General features: G+C 54.8%; 1 protein-coding gene across 1 annotated transcript in view; it reads left to right on the top strand.

The window, feature by feature from the left end:
- Tmem132c (transmembrane protein 132C) overlaps positions 1-22,700 on the top strand; it is a gene marked incomplete at its 5' end in the record, with an annotated part of 262,619 nt that overhangs the window by 205,126 nt on the left and 34,793 nt on the right. Inside the window, 1 exon segment of the mRNA XM_013503741.1 lies at positions 22,255-22,438. Coding sequence (XP_013359195.1) covers positions 22,255-22,438 — 184 coding nt within the window.

Below are 22,700 nucleotides of genomic sequence, written 5' to 3'. Positions count from 1 at the left end.
GTCTGGATTCGCTCATCCATACACCACGAAGTTCCTCACTGCGGCTTTCTTGAACGTGGCTGGCTCTGCACTGCCCCAACTAAGCCATTTTACTGTGCCTCAGGGCAGCTTTCAGAAGTAACATCACAGCCAGAGCATGACCCTCTTACGGATATAAAGTGAGCATGTGCCAGCCATGTGGGTTAGTAACCACAGTGAGGGAAGCTATGAAAGGTCACAACCATCAAAGGAGAATCTATCAGGCAGACACATCTGTGGACCATGAAGCAGAGGCTGAGGAAGCGGGGACCTGCTTCTCCCCAGATGGGAGGAAGCACAGCCTCGTTTGTCTCTCTGGCCTGGGCAGGGCAACCTCCGTGGCATGGCTGGGCCACACGGACTATGTGGGGAGCGCCAGGGCTTCCTGCCTCCTTCCTACAGAAAAGAAACTGGGGGTGCACTGGTCTCAGGCTAGGACCAGGTCCGGGAGTCACAGTTTGGGCACTGTACCTGTGTGAATCCCTGTCCCCAATCCTTGGGAGCGGTCCCCTTTGAAATGCCCATAGGAGGCTGCGCTGCGCCAGGCCTCTGATGCCCGCTGTTCTTTCTAACCTGGCTCATGCTCCAGCCCTGCTCTCCTGAAGTGGTTGTTGATCGCTTGAAAATTTTACGACCCCATTTTGGGATGGCGAGGGGAATCATGGCCTCTCTGCCCCCTTGGAGTGTGCGATCAGTCTCCCTCCTCTCTCCCCGTCAGCCAGGTGTCTGGCTTTGTGAACAGGCGTCCAGGGCCGCTGTCCTGGGTGGAGGCTCCCCTGTGGCTTCGAGTGACAAATGTCCCCATCATGCTCGCCACGGCCACAGGTCACTGGTACTTGTGTCCGAGATTCAGCACTGTGTGCTAAGGTCAGCTGGTTCTTCTGTTTCTTAGTGAATTTACTTATGAAGAAACTTCTTGTCGTGATGGACATGCAAAGCCAGCGTCACTGGCCATAAATAGAGGCAGCCGTAAAAATAAACGCAATTAAGCGCTCAGCCCGCGGCTGCTGCTCTCCCAGCAATGGAGCTGAGCGCCCCTAAAAGCACCCTCCCTCCTCCCAAGTGCCCCATGGGGCCCATGTCTCGGTTCTCTTTGTGTGAGCAGAAGGATGCATTTGAGTTAGAATATAGGTCATGCCTCAAAGCCAGGCACGCTGCAAGCCCCCACCTCCCGCCCTGGGCCGAGCAGCTCACTGAGACCGCATCCTACGTGACACCCCATGGAGGGGACAGGTCCTCAGGCAGCGGGTGTGCACCTGACATTCAAGGTCCACCTCCAACGGCTGCAGATCCGCATCAACAGGAAAGTCTGAGCGAGCCTCTTTTTTTTTTTTACACGATACTGGCCGTGGCACTGAGCTACATCCCCAGACATTTCTATTTGTTATTGTTGTGAGACAGGAACTCACAAAGTTGCCCTGGTTGAGCTTGAACTTGTGAGCCTCCTGCCTCAGCCTCCCAGACCCAGGAACAACAGGCATTTGCCACTCCACTCAGCTGAGCAGTGCTGCCCTTCCCTGTGCCGGTGAGCTCTCCAGCTGTGACAAAATGCCTGGGATAAATCAGCCAAAGAAGGGAAGGGTTATCGGGACTCGTGAGCTCAGAGGTGGTTTAGGGCTGTAGTGAGGGGTGGTGGGTGATGAGGAAAGCTGCTTGCCTCCCACTGTCCAGCTTACGGCCCTCTTCCCCGAGACCCCCCACGTTGGTGGGCGTTCACGTTCCCACTCGACTTCCACCGCCAGCCACTGCAGCCCAGGGCCACGAATCCCTGGGGACAGCCGTGTGTTTGCAGGGTTTCACAGCAGTTCACCCCAGCATGACAACCAAAACTGTCCCCGGCCTGAAGCCCCCGGCGCACCCCATCCAGCCTCTGGCCCTGCAGATACCCAGGGCGCCGCGGGGGAGGGTGATTTGGGGGCCCGGGAGAGTCAGAGCAAAGTCCCCAGCAGCACTGGACAGACGCAAAGGAGGCGCATCCTCTCTGTGGGCACGGCTGGCTGCAGGGAGCTCGCACTCTACTGGCTGGGTTGGCGTCTCATTGCCAGAACCGTTTTCCTTTCTTTCCTTTTAAAGTGCGCACTCACAAGAGAAAGCTCACTTTGCAGATCCCAGGGAGCTCAGAACACAGCTGGCCACGGGCAGGTGTGGAGCATGTGTGGGTGGCCAGGCCCCTCGAGGACTCCGCCTCCGTCGGTGCAAGCAGAAACGCACTCCTCTCCCCTGGTGTAGCCGGCACGCGGCCTCGATGGGCTTAGCGATATTCCCAAGCTCCTTTGACTACACTTTGAAGAGGATCGATTCTCATCACAGCAGCTACAAAGGCCCCGACTCCTGCAGCAGGAACCTCCTCCAGTCTTTAAATGCAAAGTTTGCCATGCTAATGACCTGCCAGGACACGGGGACTCAGTGAGACCCAGCGGGAGAGCATTTCAGAGCCAGGCAGCTGAGGCCGATTTTCCCCACTCTCATCTCCTCTTTTATTGCGTTAGCTCAAGGGGAGGGCTCAGGCGATCCGCACGGCGCCCAGCCATAAAGGAGCGAAGTTCTGAGGAGATGGAGGAAGCGGGTGTTTCATTCACGTTCCCTGAAGAGATGAATCGGGGTGATGGACGGAGTGTGGCTGGCCGCCATTGAGGAAAGGCTGGTTGGGTGGCAGGCATGCAGAGGGGCGCGGGGCGCTGCCGGGCTCCAGCATGAAACCCCAACCTCACAGCCCTAGCAGATGCTGTTCCTGACCGTGCGGGAGGCTGGGAGCCGGGCCTGGGGCGGGCAGGAGTTACAGCAGTGGGGCCCCAGGCGGGGTAGACGTGTGCCTGCGCTGGGGTGACGGAGGAGACTGGGAGTCCTCACCACCTCCTCGGCAGGAAGTGAGAGTTTCCCAGAAGCCTGTGCGACGGTGAGCTTGCAAGTGCACATCAGAGCAGGGAGACACAGCTTCCCGTCCCCTGGACTGGTCAACGACTCAAGCCTTTGGTGCTGGCACGGGCTGTGGGGGGCGGGAGAAGCCGAGGCCCTTGTGCCCCGTGTGTGGACGGCACGTTGTGCAGGCACCCTGGGGAGCAATTAACCGGGAATCTCTGCGCGTAGTGGCTCTGCCAGGCAACACAGGAAAAGCCACAGCGGGACTCACTGTCAAGCCACTGATGAGAAAATAAGGAAAACAACACAAAGTTCGTCAGTAGGAAAACAGGGACCCAAATCTGTGTATACCGTGAGCACTTCTCATCTCCGTCCCTAACTCTGTCACTTTTGAGCTTGTGGTTCAGGGGATAGAAGTTCCCCGTGTCCTGAGATGAGCTCCTGGGCTGGCACACAGCACAACACATGTATAAGAGGTTTTCAAACATAAAATAGCAAGCAATAGACTGGGAGAAGTGTTTTGAAGATGAGATGTTGGGTTTCCGTAATGCAGAGAATTGAGCAGAAAAAAACTTTAAGGAAAAAATAAATAACAGCTTCACAACAAAAAGAATTTTGAGCTGAACACTGAGAAAGGAAGTTTTGCCCCCTGAGTGCAAAAGAGTGTCTGCTGGCTACACTCCACCACTGAAGAAGACAGCTGTGGGCACACGCGGGATTTTACACTGGGCGGATGCGGGTCCTGGTTGGTCCTTAACTCCACACTGATGGGGACTGCTGGGTCATGCCAAGGACCTCGGGGTGCTGGTGTGAGAAATAGCTCCTGCCTCCCTTGGGTTCTCAGCCTCCCGCACTCAAGCAGGTTTTCAGGAAATCTCCCGCCCTTACCAACATAAAGACGCATTCCTTGGAGACACAAAACCTCTGAGAATGAACTGGGAACTTCCTGGAACTTTCTGCTTGGCGGTTGCAGTAGCTTTCAAGGCCCAGATAAAAGCCACCTCTTCCAGGAAGCCATGCTTCAATGCCACCAAAGTCAGCTGTCCCCCTCCTCCTCAGCAACGACAAACAGTGTTTGCTTCCAGGTCTCTCCCTTCCTGACGCTGATGCTGCCTCAGCTGCCCACAGGCTGGGATTACAGGCAAATGTCACCACGCCCAGCCGTGCCCAGGTCTTTGGACTTTGTGTTTTTGACGCCAAGGGGCATAGTTTAGGATACTGCTTTTGGGTCTGTAATTTGGTGGCAACTCTGGACTGAATGTTGAAACCCCCAGACCTTTGGCCTGGCAGGTTGCCTCGTAGGGACACAGGCCACACTACACACTGATCACACACTGCCCACAACAGGCTGTGCGCGGTGGGTCAGATGGGTACTGGCCGCCCCCCTTTATGCAGGACAGAGAGAGCCATGAAGTGAGCTGTATCCGGGTCTGCTGACCTGGAGAACACCGGGAAGTAGGAAGCAAGAACAGAACAGGAGCGCGTCCTGCTGCCGCTTGAGAGGGGTCAGCACCCGGCGGAGTCTGATGCTTGCTCACGGTTGAGATGGAAATGTGCGTGTGATGTGTGTTCTACTGCAGCCGGTAGAATACACATTTTTTTTCAGAAAGGAGTAAAGCAGGAGGATGTACTTGCAGATTCACAGCAGATCTCTGAAAGGCTTCACCCTGGGAGGGGAGCTGGGAAATTAAACACTGAGAATGGAGAGAAACTCGATCTGCACACTGCTCTTAGGGGTAATATCCGACGTTTTTGTGACTGTGTACATGGGATACATTTTGAAGATGTCTTTTTTTAAATGTCAAGAAATGCTAAGTAATTGCAGTGGCTCAGGAGGCTCACTGTAGCAGTATATAATAAATACCTACTGCATGCTTACATGTAACTTAGAGTATATATTTATATTAATATACTGTGTTTTTCATCCTTATGCAATATATATTAGAAAGATATATTTAGCAATCTGTGACCTACTCTGGGAGACTAGAATTCTGCTCTGTTACAGTTAAAAAGATTATTAGCTGCAGGGGCAGAGGGATTTGGGCATGTGTTCTTCCACTATTACATAAGCAAATAAAACCACCAAACGGCCACCTTTACGTAAATACTCCTAATGACATGTGAGGCTTATCCTCAGCAGCTACCACGTTTCCCCGACTCTCAGGAAAAGACAGCCAGCCTTCTGTGGAAAGAAGTCACAGCAAACAAAACAGGCACTGAGCTAACGGGAGATGTCTCGCTCTTCGGTAAAACTTGCGAGCCCTGCGATCCCAAATGGAACAGGGGCACCCATGGCCGCACCCCTGGTCTGTGGCTTGCCTCTCCTCACATCCCTCACCCATAACCGGCCGCCCTGCAGATGCGCCTGGGCCAAGACCTGCAGGCCTTGCACAGGCCTGGCCCAGGCTTGGTGTTAGGGAGCCCTGACCACAGCGCCTCCTGGGGTGCAGAGGCCATGGGCAGCAGGGAGGCAGAGAACCAAGGGCCAGGGGACCAGAGCTGACTATGGCTCAACGCCTCACCGTGTGCTGGCAGACTCTGGGTCAGGAAGGAAGGGGAGGATGCAGGGAGAACTCATCGGGCTGGAGACGGGTCCTCAGTGGGGACAGGTCATTGGTGGGGACAGGTCATAGGTGGGGACAGGTCATGGGGGGGACAGGTCATCTGTGGGGACAGGTTGTCAGGTCATCAGTGGGGATGGGTCATCAGGTCTTCAGTGGGGACAGGTTGTCAGGTCTTTGGTGGGGACAGGTCATCCGTGACTTTGTTCAGAGACTGTGCCCTTGTGGTCCTTGTGCTGGCAACTGGTGTTGCCCAAAATTAACCACGAGAGCCTCACCACCCAAAGAACAATGGGAGATGATGCCTCAGTCCTTTCGGGACTGCTCTCAAAGTGCCGGACGCTGAGAGGCTTAGCAGAACAAAATGGATCCGTCACTTAGGGTTGTGAGGCTGCAAGTCCAAGGTCAAGGTCAAGGTCAAGGTCAAGGTCAAGGTGGCAGCCCACCCTGTGCCCAGCGAGGACTCCTTCCTCATGGGCAGAGGGCATCTTCCTCCCAACCTCTCTGAAAGGACAGTGAGCGGTTTCCTGGGGTCTCTACTTTCACAACCCATCCACCCCTAGAAGCCCCCTTCTGAGCTCATCACCTTGGGGTGAGGATTGCATCTCATGAACTAGGGGCTCAGACATGCAGACGGCTTTATTTGAGTGGGGTACACAACGGCACTAAATCCATCAAAGCCCAGAGCACATGCGAGCCCATCTGCTGTCTGCCAGGCTTTCTGATGAGCTCCCTCCAGCTACAAATCTAACGCTCGTCCCCGGGCACGCCTCGTGCAGGCTGAGTCTCGTGTCTGACTTGATGTATTGGTGTGAAATTCTCTGTGAAATAAATTCATGTACACTTAAGAAAGATGCGACACCATTTACAGAGGGGACCCAAAGTAAATCACAGAGCACGCCATCCCCTAATTTGACTGAACATGGTGAGTGTTCCGAGTCTGAAGTTTGGGGTCTTAAACCAAAGGTCGATGAGGAAATGATCCATATACCTACAGAATCAAAAATTAAAACTCAAATGAAGGCTAATGCATGGCTTTGAAGTCCCCCAAAAACGTCATACAGAGAGATCTGCCCATGTTCATTCATTCAGCCAGTCACCGGAGGGCTTTCATGGTGATCATCACGAGTTATGGGGCCCTATCCTCGCCCCAGTGCAGTGGACCGAATGTGTCCCCCAAATTCCTGTGTTGAAGTCTGATCACAGGGTGCTGGCATTAGGAGGTGGGCCGTTGCCACTACGAGTGTGTCATGAGGGTGGATCCTCGTGACTGGCCTGAGTGCTGTCCTCAGAGGGCAGAGTGCTGTGCCCCCAAGGGTGGCGGAGTCCCTTGGACTTGTGCGGCTATGGTGAGGAGGTGCTTCCCGCAAAACAGGAAGCAGGCGGCTCCAGAGCCCAGTTCCAACCCGATCCCGGGCCCAGCCTCAGCCCTGGGGTCGTCCCGGATACAGCCTTTGGCGCCTGGCTTTTTAACTGAGCCTCATCCACGTGTCACTACCTGCTCCCCTAAACGACCAAGACCCCTTGCTCACATAAACCATGTGTCACTCCATCGGAACTCCTTGCGCATGGAAGCTACTGGTGCTGAAAAGCGCTGCCACGCGCAGCCCTAGAGGACCTGAAGTGGAAGCAGTTTGCTGGGTTTTGCTTTTGTGGTGTGAGGAGGGAACCCAGGGTCCTGCACGCGCGTATTAGGCATCCTGCCCCCGAGGCCATGCCCAGCCCAAGAAGCGTGTGAGCCGGAGAGCATACACCTGGCATTTCTGGACAGGTCGTAACTATGTCTTTGACCTTTTGAAGGGTGAAGTAATCTTTCCCAGAGTGACAGCACCATCTTCATCTCCACCCAGCCTGCTCTATCTTGTTCTGGTTTAGTCCATAAAGGACTCTGTTCAATTCCAAGACTTAGCTAAAATCCAGATCCTCGGCCTCTCCAGAAGAGCTAAGGCCTGAGCAGCTGGTAGCTGCTCCTAGGCCATACCTGCTGCAGGTCATCTTCCCAGCACCGCTTCTACACGTGGTGCACACGGACCCTGGGTGCTGCTCCTTACTAAGTAGTGCCTGGGACCCTCTCTGGCTCCCACGTCCAATGCCCTGGGACCTCAGGCAGCTAAGTGTGGGATTCCTGTGGACTGGGGTGGGATGGGACGGAATATCCCACGTTGAGCATTTCAGACTCATCACACACCCTGCCATAGCCCTCACAGTATGTGCACAGAAATATGTGTTCCATGAGTGAAAAAGTGGAAGGAAGAAAAGAGAAAGGGAGGGAGGGAAGGAGGAAGGGAAGGAAGGAAGGAAGGAAGGAAGGAAGGAAGGAAGGCAGGGAAGAAAGAAGGAAGGAAGGGAAGAAGGGAGGGAGGGAGGGAGGAGGGAGAGAAGGGATGGAAGAGGGAAATAAGAAAGCTCTTTGTGGTCTCCAGCAGCTGACCTGGCCAGGGCTGTAAGCTACAGCAAATTTTCACTCAATATCGAGAGAAATCTGCTGACATCAGGCTTCTCACAAATGGAATTAGCTTCCTCAGGAAGTACCGAGCTCCCTGTCACCCCTGGAAATGGCCAGCTGAGGCTGAGGGATCACCCGTCAGGGCAGCCGCACTGGGCACGCCCGCCCCAGGGCAGGGCAGGACAGACGGCTGAGCTCTGGGGTCCCCGCAGGGAGGGCTCCGGGACTCGCTGTGCTTTCCTTACGGGCCATTGGCCACCAAGGGCCTGGCTGCTGCTGTCCTTGTCGCGTCGGAGCCGGCCTGTCTGGGTGAGGCGCTGCTCCCGGCTGTGGGGACCGGGTCCTCTCGCAGCACTGCCTGCGCACTGGACACACGGAAGGCACCCGGGCCTGGCGGTCCCGAGGGCCGCGCCCTGTCTGCTCTCTCTGCCGGCCCGCTCCTCCTTCAGATCGTCTTCCATCTTCACTTGCTCGTTTCCCTCTTCTTCCTTCTCTTCCCCTCCTCGTCTCCCCGCTCCTGTCTCCTCCCTCCTCCTGTTTTTCTCTCTCTCTTTCCGTCTCTCTATCCTCCTGTCGCCCTTTTCTCCCCTCCTCCTCTCCATTTTCTCTCTTCCTGTGCTGCCCTCCCCCACTTTCCTCCCCCACCTGCCCCCCCCTTTGGAGAGATCTGCCGTCCGCAGAGCTGGGACCAGTCTCCGGGCTTTCCGGGGAGGTCTTCCAGGGACACGGCCCCGCTGCCCTCCTGCAGACCCCGGGTAGAGACCTTTCCCAGCACTGCACAGTTCGTGCAGGGGCCCAACTCTCCGCGTTGCCCCTGATGCATGAACCAGGTGGACAGGGGTTTGGTCCTGTTTTACAAGCTGAGTCTCTTGCGGGAGGCAGACTCTGCTCCTGCACAGCCAGAGGAAAGTAAGGGTGGCTCAGTGGGTGGCGGTCCCTGCAGAATCTGTGCGTGAGGACCGACTGGCGCGTCGCCAGCCCGCTGAGCCCACCAGCTCCCAGCCATGCAGACAAGACCGGCGACGTGCACGGCGCCAGTGCACACTGTGCGTCCTCCCCGGTGCCGGCCCCAGCGCTTCTGCCCACCTTTCCCGTGCCCCTCTCCCAGAACCAGCGTGGCACGTGCTGGCTGGTGCCTTAGGAGCCCATGGTCCTGCTGGCTGCAACATGATGTGACAAGGACAGCAGCAGCCAATGGCCCGTAAGGACAGCACAGTGAGTCCCGGAGCCCTCCCTGCGGCAGGGAGGATCATGGCTAGGCAGGATACTGGCTCCTTTCTGCACCCCTAACATAAGGCTTATTCTGAGCCCGCAGCTAGGGAAGCCAGCAGACAAAGCCCTCCAACCAGGAGAGGAACAGCGTCAGAGCCTTCGGGCCGTGCAGTGTCTGCAAACCCCCATCTGCCCAGGGTGGGGCCGGTGCGGTTCTGTCAGTCACACCTCCTGGGCTCCACCTCCAGCTACTGCCCCTGCAGCCTTTGTCCTTTGCTCGGGGTCTCCCCGCCTCCTCCCCACGTAGATACAGGAGTAAAAGCTCCATGAGGAACAGGTTCTTTGCATGCCTGCCCACCCTCCAGCTCCTCCAAACCTGCAGGTGCGGGGTAGATATTTCCGGAGCGGTTGCTTGTTGTGGGGCGGGGTGCAAGGACGGTGAGTGAGGGACTTCGTAGCCCGCGTTCCCCCCAAGCAGGGCTGGGACCGAGGGACGGGAAAGCGCAGCTGTCACAGTTGCTTTGTGGCACTTCACCTCCAGGAGGGCTCTGGGGCCTGGACCATTTTTCAGCAGGACGAGGTTTCCATTTCCAGCGTGAACACAGTATTAGTCAATTCCCCGCAGCCCTCAGCCCGAGAGTCCCCTAAACGGAGTCTGCTCAGAGATGAAATCACAGCCTTTAAACTGATTTCTCTAAGGATGCAGTTCATTTCAGCATCTTTACTCTATTTGGGCTGCTTGCAAGACACCTAAGAATGGCTTTTTCTAAATTGGAGGTCCCCTCGGATGGCCTCAGCGAAGCAGCTCCGCTTCCTCCGTGCTTTGCATCTGAAGGATGCCCCTGAGCCTCCCTTGCAGATGCTCCAGACACACGTCCTGCTATCAGCAGGTGCATCCTTCACAGGTGCAGAGGGGATGAAGTGGCCAGAGCGGGTAGGAGGACAACACCGCTCCCCGGGGTACAGTGCCGAAAGATCGCTGTGATCCTGCACTTATTTTTCTATCCCCTGAATTTCTTCCTGGTATTTCGTTCCCTTGTTGTTCCCAGTCATGGCTCACAGTGGTGACATTTCTTAGTGCCACCTGCCACCTCTGAAGCCAGGTGGCCTTGGTGTTAGAACACGGGGAACTGTGCAGAGGTGGCCGAGGGCGACAGAGGAAAGCAGGGATGTCTTTGGAAGCTGCCTTCCCCAGGCTTCGGTTTCCCGCAGTGCTGATGTCAGGCATGAGAGAAATGCTGTCATCACCCAGAGAGTGAAAGCATAGCTCTGAGGCTACCTGGTGTCCTTCATCCACCTCTCACAAAAGGGGAAACTGAGGCCGGGACAGTGCAGGAGTAAGGGCCAAACAAGTGTATTTGTCAGTATTGCTGGTTGTAAGGCCACCAAAACTAAATCCAGCTAAATTAAGCCAAAAGCAGTGCAGGAAGTGAAGAGACAGCAGATCACAGGGACATCTGAGGCCCAGGGACAGGCTCAGGAGTGAGCAGGGGCTGAGGCAGCCAGAAGACAAGGTGACAGTCTCCATGGCCACCCTCCAGGTGGGTGGGTCAGCTGTGGCCATGACTGCACCTGGCCATTTCCTCCTTTCCTTCTCTGCAACACTCGTTGACGAGGACCCAGAAAGGCCAGCCACCTGCATCGGGTTACTATTATCCCTTAGTTATTACAGACTGATCAGGTCTGCAATCTCCCAAACAAGTGAATGGAGAAGGCTTAAATAAAAGAGTCAAGTGGTTTGAATTTTGGGCTCCAGGAGGATCAAAACCCTCTCACAGAACTCAAGATTCTCCGGGGTTAAGACAAAGACCTTCCCTGGGGGCCTGTATTTATTTAGTTATCAAAACAAGGCTGGGAATACTGAAGAAATGCGGGACTCTGCCTTGAATGGAGGACCATCCAAGGACCTTGGAAGTCTGTTCAAGGGCTTCTCCAAATTAGCATAAGACATTATGTTAATTTAAGAGAACTATGTTATCCCCAGGAAAGTTTCCACCCAAGAGTGAGATGCCTGCAGCTACAGTCTTTATCTAGTTAATAGAAGTTGGAGCCAGGTGTCCTTAGCTGTGGCCTTGTCTTGTCCTTTGAGGTGTCATGGCTTCACCCACCATTACAGGCCTCAGTAGGGACCAGTGACTCACAAGTAAACACAGAAAGCCAATTGGTTAATTTAAGTCCTGCTCAGAGCTGCTTTGTAGTGGTCTCCATCACACCACACTGTAGCCATGGAGATCTTCCCATCCAACTACAGGTCATAGGAGAAGGCAGTCCCTCTGAGGAAATCTGCCATGTGGCTGTGCAGCTCCAGCACATGATGCTGGGAAGTTCTGTAAAGAGAAATCTCTATCCCAGGTCTGCATCCCCACCCAATCTCCTCCAGCGCTGTGCCTGCATGCTGGGTCCTGGGAGAAGGGAAGGAGAGGCTGAAGCATCTGCCCTCCCCCTACACATAGCGTGACAGCCCCATCAGACTGGGACACACCACTCAAATCTGAGCACTGGCATTCATTCAGTCCTGGGCTTTGTCATCTTGTAGTCAAGCTATCAGGATGATGGAAGGCTCTGCTCTCCAGCATGGAGCCAGTTCTCTTCGGCTCATCCATTTTCTGTCAGGGATGATTTCAAGGCACTTCACAATGGCCTTTCCTGAACTGGAGATGCTAAATGGTGCAAACACACTCAGGTGATTTGAGAGAGGGATAGCGTGGCAAGGACATTTGGCCTGTGCCTATCTTTGGGATGCCAAGGGACCTCTGGGAATCAACTGCAGATCTATAAGGCCATGCTAGGCTACTCTCCACTCTGGCAGCATTTAACTTCCTGTTGAGCATCATTTAACTTCCTGTTGAGCAGCACTTGACTTCCTGTTGAATAACACTTGACTTCCTGTTGAGCAGCACTTGACTTCCTGTTGAGCAGCACTTGACTTCCTGTTGAGCAGCATTTGACTTCCTGTTGAGCAGCATTTGACTTCCTACTGAGCAGCATTTGACTTCCTGTTGAGCAATGACAAGCAGCAGGTTCTTCAAGATGTACTGTGCTGGGCATTTCAGTAACCCTCCCCAGAGCGGAGTTTTCCTCTCCCGACCCTCCTTCTGCTTACCTCTGCCTCCACAGTATCTGTGGAGCCACTCGGATGTGCCTTTCTGTGATGACACCTGTCAGTGTTGCAGGAAAGGAACCAGAGGTGTGTTTGCAGGAGAGCTAGCTGGTGAGCACACAGCAGCCCCAGGAAAATGAAGCTAGAGGCTGCAATGAAAGAACTAGACACATTCTTGTAACTAATTCCAGAATAGTCATCTCCTCCAGTCCCAAGCATCTGCTGAACCCCAGGGCACCACAGCAACCAAGATAAAGGTTCTCCTATTAAGGAATACCCCTTGGGATCTGCCACAGGGCTCAGTGAGACCATGGCAATCTATCCATGGGGAGTTTCAGGAGCTGGGGCATGGGCAGGTGTCTATTTGGGTGTTTAGGTGTTTGAAGGTGACAGTGACAAGATAGAGCCAGCTGTGCAAACAGCAACCAGAGGGACAGCAGATACAAAGTCCAGGTGAGTGTGTTATGTTGGTAGAGCATGCAAGAGCCCCAGTGTGGCAGAGTGACAGGGTGCAGGAGGCAGAGGATGGAATGGGAGGGGGAGATGCCCCCCAGGAACCAGGGGAGGACCCAGGGTGGTATTCTAGGAAGTCAGGAAACTGTTAAGAATGAAAATTACCTAGGAGTTGGATGGTACCGGAAGACTTCTCCAGATCCTGGACAGAGAACAGATCTTAGTGACAAGAGTGGAGTGTGGGATGACAGGCAGCCACAGTTCTAGGAGGGAGAGGAAAAGGGCTTGGGTAAACAGGCCACAGGGAAGACAGACAGGAGCAAGCAGATCCCAGCTCAGTTGGAGGCTGCACCAGCAGGACGAGCAAAAGGGCGTGAGTGGGTGGTGCGTGGAGTGGCTCATGTGGAAAGGAGCTGCCCACCACGACACTCCCTGGTCAGGCTCGAGGGTGATGGTGCCACTGGCCCCACTGAGAAGATGACGATGCTTGCAGCTCAGTTTGAGCAGTCTGGCACCTCACGCCCCATTTTCCCACCAGCATTTCGGAGTCTGAAATCGAATCCCCTCTGCAGAATTCCTGGTACTGGCTCTGGCTCAGAGCAGAGCAGAAACAGCACCCAGAACCTGAACTCTTCTGCGGTGCTGGCAGTCGGGCCACCTCCAGCACCAGGATGTCCAGGGCAGGGGTCACAAGGTGCATGACCTGCCAGGCCATTTCCACCCACGTGAGGCCCCCGTCTTACAGCCGCTGGCTTGTGCAGGATTGAGACCCCTGCGTTTGAGTTTGTCCCCTGAAAAAGACAAGAACACAGCTCCTTCTACTCTGCTTGCCTGTGGGGTGCCTGCGGGAGCTGTACTGAAAAGAAGAGCTTCCCCAGGCCACCGCAGAGCCCTTGAGTCTGGGAGGAGTGGGGATAGTGGCCTTCTAGAGCTCACCAAGCTCCTCACTCATGCAGTGGGGGTTGCAGACTTTATAACCAGGTGCAGGTCCAGGATGAGTACGATGTGCACCCCAGTTACAACAGGAAGTGGCACAGCAAGACCCAGACAGCTCCTCCACACTAGTGGATACCGGCCTGCTTAGAAAATGTCACTGCAGCTGGGTGCCTAAGGAGGGGGCTCAGGGACAATAGCAGGGAAGTCTCAAGACGTGGTGATCTATATCCCCCTAGACAGCAGGTGTCGTGGAACCCCTTGGGGCAGCCCCAGGTCCTCCAGGACCACAGCGATTCCCCTGTGCACCTCCCTACACCAGGTGCAGCCCTGTACCCTGGAAGCGCCTGACGGGTGGGTGGTGTATGCCCGGGTGGGATGCTGGGTAGAGGAAGCCTCTGTTTCCAAAGTAAAACTTTCCGTATCCTCTTTAGGGCCTTTCCGTCTTGGCAGTTAGTGCAACGCAGAGAGCAGCAACTCATCAATTACAAACATTAACTGTAAATTACACTTTTGCATAGTTAATTCAGCCTCCTCATTATGTATTTAGTAGAGCTTAGCCGGCATAAAATTCAACAGTGGGCTCTGGAGCGCATCCAGCCTGTGTCTCCAGTGATATTTGGAAAACGTGAAGTTTTAGTGGTGGACTCGGAGCACGCCTTCACTGGAAAGTCTCCAGCAGGTTCTGCTTTGGGCTTTGCTCTTGGAATGGGTTCAACCCTTCTGGAAAAGTTGATAGCTTCGCAGGGTGCGCCTGCCTGCCTTTCCCACAAGCCAGAGATTCTGACTCCCCTCCTGGGCAGGAATTAATATTAACCTGACTAGTGGAAGGAAAGGAAAGTGTGAATATCAGAGGGCTCAGCTCCGGGAAATCACCCACTCTTCACTCCTTCGACAAATGTTTGCTGAGCGCCTCGTGTGGGTCACTGCGGTGTGACACATGGAGGTGACGGAAGGGCGCAGGGCCCCGCTGCTGCGGAGCTCACACTTGAGCAAGAGGAGGCTGGTGCTGAGTCACAACAAGGGGTGATCCCAGTGTGTGGAGAGTGCTTAAGTTAACATCCCGGGTCACAGTAAACGACATTTTGCCATGAATCCCCCTCAAAATCCTCCTCCTCACTTATCCCATCGCTCCGGCCACTTTCTGCAGCTGTTGCGGAGTCCTCGGTCCTAAGTGTCCTCACATGCTGCGATCAAAAACTCAGTGAATGCCACTGCCATCCAACACAAAGGGAGACCCAGAAAAACAAGACGCTGTGTTCTTATCCATCTTGGTCACCAGATCTGGCACCATGTGACTTCTGGCTCTTCCCCAAGATCAAAATGACCATGAAAGGGAATCATTTTGTATCGGTTAAGGACAGCAAGGCAGCGACAACAGCGCAACTAAAGACCCTCGGGAAGAGGACTCCAGAGCTGCTGCAGGAAGTGGCAAGAATGGTGGGATGAGCATGTCTGAAGCAAGGGGATTATTTTGAGAAGGATTCGTGAAAATGTTCCTTTACTTTGCTTTTCTAAAATTGAAACATTCATCCTATTTTGGATCCCTCTGGTAAATGTTTCAAGTGTCATGTGGTCGTGTAACTGAGGCAGCCAGGTGAGGCCTGGGCAGCAGGGGGCGATGTCCAGCCCGAGTGAGCAGGGGCCAGCGGGGTGTGCAGAGGGATGAGCCTGGCAGCTGCAGTGGGTATTTAAGGCATGCAAAGGGCCAGAGCAGAATGACTGGGGGGAAATGGTAAAAGAGACTGGGAACACAGCAGAGGAGGGGAGCCCCTGTGCCAGGACTTGGGAGATGAAAATACTATGGATCCCATGCTCAGATGGTTACTAATGAGCTCTTGTTAAACCGTGCTTCACTGGGGTATGTTTCCTAGCTACACTCTCTGGTTTGCAGACAGTTCATGCAATTCCCAGTCTGCAAGTGTCAGGGCTCCTGGTGGCCCTCACACCCCACTGTACCCACAGGCAGCAAGCCCAACCCGGTTCCTTCTGGGTTTGCTAAGGCATCTGTGGGTGCGACGCCATGGCTTTGCCTCATGTGGCTCTTCCAGCCTCTCTCCAGGCTCAGCCCAGGACAAAGGTCAAGCTGGCATTGGGCTGTGAGTGACACGTGGCCCTCGGGTATTCTGTCTCTTGTGGCTCACTTTTCAGGACGTCTCGTTCCTCCTAGCACTCGGTGTGGCATTGTCCAGCACTGACACTCTGGATGCTGTGTGTCCACTGTGGCTCCCACCCTCCCTCAGCCAGCTTCAGAAGGCTTCTCTGGACCTGGGCCAACACCACGGGGCTCTGTGCCATTCGGGCCTTGGGGCTGCAGAGTCAGGGTTCTCCTTGGCTCTTCTCTGCCCCTGATCCCAAGCTGCTCCTGTCCCACCTCCACCGTATCCTGCTGCCAAAGGACAGAGCACCCTTAGGAAGCAAGCGAAGGAATTGTGGTGGCCAGAGCACCATGTCCTGCTGCAGAACAAGTGGTCCTGAGCTACCTGCTGCTTCTCATCTGGAGCGACAATGGCCCAGTGCAATTGCTTGCCATGGGTGATGGGGCCTCCGCTCCATGAAACCCTGGGCATCAGTGTGCCATGCTGTCTCAGAGTAGTGATCACCCCTGGAGAGAAAGGCAGCACCCACATTACCCCAAAGCCTCAGAAGTCTCACAGCCTCACCCCACAACGTTCTGTGGGCCAAGGCGAGTCATAGAGTAGCATGGACTCTGGGTGCCGCCTCTTGATGGGCACAGCAAGGCCAAGGATGGTTAAATCCTGAGACTCCTCAGCAGTGGGCCACGGGTCTCCTGGGAGTCAGAGGCTGTTATGATAGTGGCACAGGGGCGCTGATGAAGGGAAACAGACGAGGGGAAGGGCGCCTGGCTGCCAGCATTCGTTTAATTTTCAGCAATCCAGAATGACTGTATTTTGTAAAGGGAAATACCACTACTAAACACAGAGTGCTATAAACAGGATGATGTCTTGTGCTCCCAAAGATTCCTGATATAGTAGGGCGATGTGAAAATAATAGTAAAGGCAAGTTATGTTGTGCCATGCTTTGTGAGTAAGATTAGAACTGTGTCTGTGTGTTATCCCGGGAAAACGCTACGACCACGAGCTCTGACAGCAAGTATTTGCAGGGCAAACTGGAAGTGGGCTTTAGACTGTCAGTGTCTGGTTCCACCACAGACTGTGGAAAGCAGCGGGGACCTGGAGGCTGTACTTGCATAAAGCCCTCAGCCGACCTCAGTGTGTCAGCAAGGTTGGAAGGTAAAGGGGTGGTTAACTCAGGTGTCCCAGGTCACCCTCCACTGAGTAGCAAAGCCATAGTTCGGACCTTAGTGTGTCTGCTTCCAGAGCCCTGGCTGGAACATCCACCCAGTTCTGTCTCTGTGCAGACCCTAGGAGTGAAGAGAAAGCCTGCTGTGTGCAGCAGTGACGCTAGGCCACGCCACACTCTAGCATCACCGAAGCTTGGAAACCCCTGTGTCTCCTCATCACCTCTGAACACTGACCGTTGGTGGCGAGTAACCAGGCATTGCTCATCCTCCTGGCAAGCTCCCAGGTGCCACAGTATGCAGCTGGCTTTGCCCCTGCTGTGCGGCACGCTCACGCACACACTTGGATTACTGCCGAGCCGTCGGCATCGATATGCCGTCAGCAGAGGGCTCTTTCTGCTCACTTGCTCATCTCCCACCTGTTCCTAGAGAATGTCAGCCTTTAGGGTCAGGGAAAGAGAAGTCAAATGTTGATCTTTTAAATCCGGACTCATAGCCCAATCCAAAGTGCGCTGGAAACAGGGCAGCCTCCCTGAACCTCGCTCCTCCTACTGCCCCGCAGGGTCCTGGGCCCGAATCTGTCCTGAGTGCTGGTTTCAGAGAGGAGGGAACAGCAGGAAAGACTCCCACCAGAAACAGCCAGGTCCTCCCTCGTTGCCCTCCGTATTGGCTGGCAGGGGAGGGGAGAAGTTGCTGGTGCAAGAATCAAGGACAGGGGGATGTGTGCCTTGGCGTGGGGACACTGCTCCCCTACAGCTGCTTTTGTCTGAGGCGCTAGCATTGTAGCCTCCTGGCTATTTTCTGTTTCCTTTTGTCCGCTCCTCCTGGTGATTCTGGGGCATTTGTTCAGTTCTCTTCTTGGTTAGTTTTCTGTCAGCTGCAATTTGCAGAGCAAGGCGATGCGATTCAGCACCGTGGAGAGCTCCACGGGCTCGGGGTGGAGACCGCGCGGAAGGCTGAGCCCGGGAGGTGAAAATCACGCGAGGTGGGAAGAACAAAGCAAAGCCGGGGTCAAACCACTCCGGTCCCTGGGAGCCGCTTCCCTATTATGAAGTTCATTCCCTGTGTCTCTCATTTCAGCAGGCGATGAGCTGTCCGCCGTGGCTGAGGATTCTGGCACTAAAAATCTCTCCCAGAGAGGGGCTGGGGAGGGGGATGTTAAAGTCCTTTTCAGCTGTTCAGCGCAGCCCTAAGCTCCATTCTCCTACCAGACAGAGTCCAGGAGACAAAGGATTTGTACATAAGGTTCCAGACTTTATTGTGGGAACCTATTTTTCTTTTCAGCGAGAGCTTTTGTGAAGCAAATTTTGAAAATTTCTTTCAAGAGTTACTGCAATAAATCCACACTCTTGACTTCAGCAAGTGTGGGTCTCGGGTGCTCTCTGGAGTCCCTTAAGCATTTAAATTATTACTCCTTGAGGCGAAATTTTTTCAAACATTTGGTCTGTGGGGAGGCGGGGGATGCTGGCCACAGACAGAATGGAACACAGATTCCTCCTTTGCTTGGTCCTCATCCGCCAGCCGTGTCTGCTTGAGGACACTGTCTGGCAGACGGGATCAGGGGAAATGTGAGGTGCACAGATCCGAATGTGTCCCGCTCCCAGCAGATGGCAGATGGCATGTCCTTGAGGGGGATTTACCAGCCAACCCTGCAGCCATTCGCTGTCATGCTGGGGAATCTCATCCAGCCTTCCAGAGCACAAGAAAAGCTAATATTTGTTGATGACTGCTGGTGACAGACGCTGTTCTAGGTGCCTCTGATGTGTTCACTCATTTAACCCTTGCATTCATGCTATGAATTGGGAAGGTTTAGTAAATAGGAAAAAGGGGGCAGAGTTGCTCACACTGATCCAGCCAGTAGTTGAGGAGGCCAGGATTTGACCTCAAGGAGTCTGTCTTACTTTTCTCATTGCTGGGACAAAATACCTGACACCTACAAATTAAAAGAGGAAAGGTTTATTTCTGCTCAGAGTTCATAGAGGTTTCAGTTCATAACTGGCTGGCTCTGAGGCAGGGCAGCATAGCAGAGGGGCCTTGCCAGGGAGAAGCAGTCCATGGCAGGGCAGTCAGGAAGCAGCAAGCAGTGAGCCCATGCAGGCTACACGCCTTCTGGTTGCTGCCACCCACACACAGGGTGGGGCTTCCCACTATCCACACCCAGAGCTCTGCTAATTCTAGTCCACAGACTGAGTTAGTACCACACACCCTGAATCCCAGTGATGCGGCAAGTGAGTTCAACAAGAGAGGCACTCACAAGAGACCAAAAAGGCAGGGACAAACAAAGCTTTATTGAGCCGGCTGACAGACAGTCTCTAACCAGGAGCCAGAGAAGGTGTCCACCCAGTCTGGGTCTCATCTTCAATTTAAGTACATATTAGGTTTCCATCGTAGCCATTACCTCATTTTTTGGAATCTCACAAGAATGTCACACAATTATCACAAAGTTTACTTCTCCCAGAAGCTGTCAGACAGCTGGATGCCAGATGACCACTGTGGGCTAACTTTTAGCCCAATTCCCAATCCGTCCTGTTTGTTCTGTTCCCACTTTATGACTGCGCTCCTTTAAGTGGGTCGATAACTAACCAAGGCGCAGGGTGAAGGGTGGGGTCAACTACAGTTTAAGTGAACTTAAGTGACTGCTCTTAATATGGAGTTAAAAAAGAAAATGCAGTCTCTCTTGCTCTATCAGCAGCGTCACACACCCTAGATCCAGCCAGCCCTCAAGAGCCCCACCTATGCATGTGTGAGGCTTCGGGGCTCATCCAGACACAGGCTGTCACAGGCTGTTTGAAAGCTCCCCACATGGGGAGCATTCGTGTGAGCTTGGATTTCTAAATTCTCTCCTCCCCCTCCCTTCCTCCTCGGCCTTCCTCTCCCGGCCTCTTCCCAGCCTTCCCTTCACACCTCCCTTTCTCCTCAATGCTTGGTAACCCCTCCTGGGGGCCTTGAGCCTCTCAGACCAGAGCTGCTCTTCTGTGGTGAGGGTGCAGGGTGGTGGGGGGGGACCCCAGCCCCCATTTATCGCTGCTGCACCCCTCAGACTGTTTGGGTGGTGGGGACCATGCCATGTCTTCTTTAGCACAGGCAGCATCCTCCTCAGGGTCACAGATTGTGTGAAGAGCCCCCCAGAGGATTAGAGGAAGCATCTTAGAGAGGCAGGAGGAGCTGCCAGGGGCAGGAGAGCTGCAGAACATGCCTTAAGCTACACCATGCCCCAAAGGTCAAGAGCTTTATATTTAAAAATCCAGGGGTATTATAAGAAACCCCAGATTCTCTAGGACCATCCCTCACCTCCCAAGATCAGAAATTCACTCTCACGATCTGCAGCCCACGGCTGGACAGTCCAGACCTTGCCTCCGTTTCCCCTCCCAGGAAGATATGGGGTGTCTCAGAAGCCATGGTCCTCTGGTCCCCCACCTCAGGCTCAGAGAACACCCAAGAAAGCTTCGTGCCCCTGGGCTGGGTTATTCCCGCCCCGCCCACAAGCATGCCGGAGCTGTGTGGTGAATATGTGCCTGCTCCTGAGAAAGCCCCAAGACTGCGGAGGCGCCCTGGCTGGTGATCACCCAGCAAAGGCAGGACTCCACTCCACTGTCCACGCCGGTACCAGCACATAGGAGGCTGTTTTTAAGCCTGAGAAACCTGCTTCGCTTTGCCTGGGAACAGGTAGCCTTCCTAGGAGAAGCCAGCCAGAGATGGGGCCGGCCAGAGACCCACTGCGCACAGTGGTCTTCGGCAGAGGCACAGAGGAGCACCCCGGGGGTCTCACCCGGGCCCTTGAGGCTCCTGGGACCCTGGCCCACCTTCCAAACCCAGCCTCAGGTCAACAGCACCGTCTGTCTCATTTCCCATCCGTTGTCCTGACAGCTGTACCAGGCCGGCTGCCTCCTGCTCTCTGCCCAGCAAATGCCAGTGACTTTGCCCACACAGGTCCGGAGAGGATCCTAGGACTTGCAGGCGACACGCTGCCTGGTACAATTACTCACGCTCTGGACCACAAAAGCAGCCGCAGAAAAAATGCAAATGAGCAGACAGGGCTGTGCCCTGATAAAATGTGACTTCCTGAAACAGGGGCTGCTGGGCCGAGCCAGAGGGCACGGCGCGCTGTCCGCGTGCTCTCGCGGGGCCTCGCGATGGGTGCTGTGCGGGCCTTTGCTCTGAGCGTGCAGGTGCTCCGCCTCGGGCAGCTCTCCCCTCACGAGCTGGGAGGCCACGAGCAGCCACTGTTCCTTCCTGGGGCTTCATTTCTTCATCGAAAAGCTGTAAAGTCTGGGTCATCCCTCATTCCCAAAGTCCACAGGGCTGAGCTTGCCGAACCTGGGTCCAGGAGCCCTGGGCTGTGTGGGGTTGGTCTGAGACTGGGCCCCACTCACTAAGGGTCCTGAGCGAAGAGCTCTCCTTGCAGGGCAGGAGGTGACACAGAATCTCAGAGACAGCTGCCGGACCGGGTGTAGGAACCTCCTGCCAGGGACAGTGCTCAGGGACAGGGTGGGTGTGAGAAGCGCTGAGCCTCTGCGGAAGGTGCTGGGGAGCCGCCCCACACATACACACACACGCCAGTTGCCTGGTACAAGGGCCTGATCCACAGGCAGCTGCCACCAACAACTAGGGTACTCATCTCGCTAGGAATCTCCCCAAACTCTTCACAGTGGCTGCCTCACACCCCCTGGCCCACCCCCACCTCTGTGGCCAGCCTGCATCTAGCTGCGTGGAAGGCTGGGGATGGGGTGCACACGCCTCAGCCCCCCAAGGAGAGGAGAGCAGCTAACAGGGTCACATGTAGCATCTGCCAACCCCTGTGAAGTTGAGCAGAGAATGGGTCCTCATAGTTCAAAGATCGGTCGGCCAGGTGCATGCTGTATCAGAAATTGGACGAAGGCACTGTCAGAAGAGCTAGTAAAGCTGGGCGCGGTGGTGCATGCTGGTAATCCTAGTACGCTGGGAGGCTGAGGCAGGAGAACTGCAAGTCCAAGCCCAACCCAGACAATTTAGCAACTTAGCAAGACTCTATCTCAAAACATAAAAATTAAAAACTTAAAAAGCAAAAAAGGAGCCGGGGATGTAGCTCAGTGAAAAAGCCATGGGTTCAGTCCCCAGTACAAGAAGAAAGGAAAAAAATAGAGGGGGAGGAGCAGGAGGAGGAGGAGCAGGGAGGTGACATAAACTCACCCGAGGGCCTCGTGAGGCCCACATGGTTAACATGCAGTGTTAAGACCCTGCCCAGATCCCTAACTTGTGGGAGCTGCGACCCAGCTGCTGCTCCCCAGCTGGCAGGTGGCGATGGTCCCAGGTGGTCTGCAGCCTGCAGCTCACCGAGAGGAGCCCCTCGGGCTGGCAGTGCGGGTTGGCTGTGGTCCAGCGTCTTTCTGAGCGGGGTCAGCTCAACGCCCTTTCCCATGGCGTCTTCCAGAAGCAGCGGTTTGTTCAGCGAGGTGGTGCAGATGAACTTCGAAATCTCCAGCTTCAGCAGCCTGTCGGGGACGCAGCCCATCGCGTGGCAGGTGGAGTACCCGCGGAGGGGCAGCTCCGACGTCGCCGTGTCCGAGATCTTCATCAGCCAGAAGGACCTGGTGGGCATCGTCCCCCTCGCGATGGTAAGGCGAGTCGTTGGCTGTCACCCTCTGCGACCCTCCCTTCTCCCAGACGTTTGCTGTGGCTGCTTTTCATAATTTTTGTTTTTCTTAGTCCACATCTACAGTCCTTTTTTTTTTTTTTGGTTTTTCTCCGGTACCAGGAACTGAACTCACGACCTTGTGCTTGTCAGGCAGGCGCTTTTGCCGCTGAGCTAAATCCCCAGCCCCTACAGTCCTTAAGGATCACAATCACTGCCCCTCCCTCCTCCTCCCCTTCCTCCCC

The sequence above is a fragment of the Chinchilla lanigera genome, unplaced genomic scaffold (assembly GCF_000276665.1).
Source record: "Chinchilla lanigera isolate Chin_1 unplaced genomic scaffold, ChiLan1.0 scaffold00081, whole genome shotgun sequence".
In the NCBI taxonomy this organism is placed as follows: domain Eukaryota; kingdom Metazoa; phylum Chordata; class Mammalia; order Rodentia; family Chinchillidae; genus Chinchilla; species Chinchilla lanigera.
Note: the sequence above shows the minus strand (reverse complement) of the source record. Positions and strands in the feature narration are given on the sequence as shown.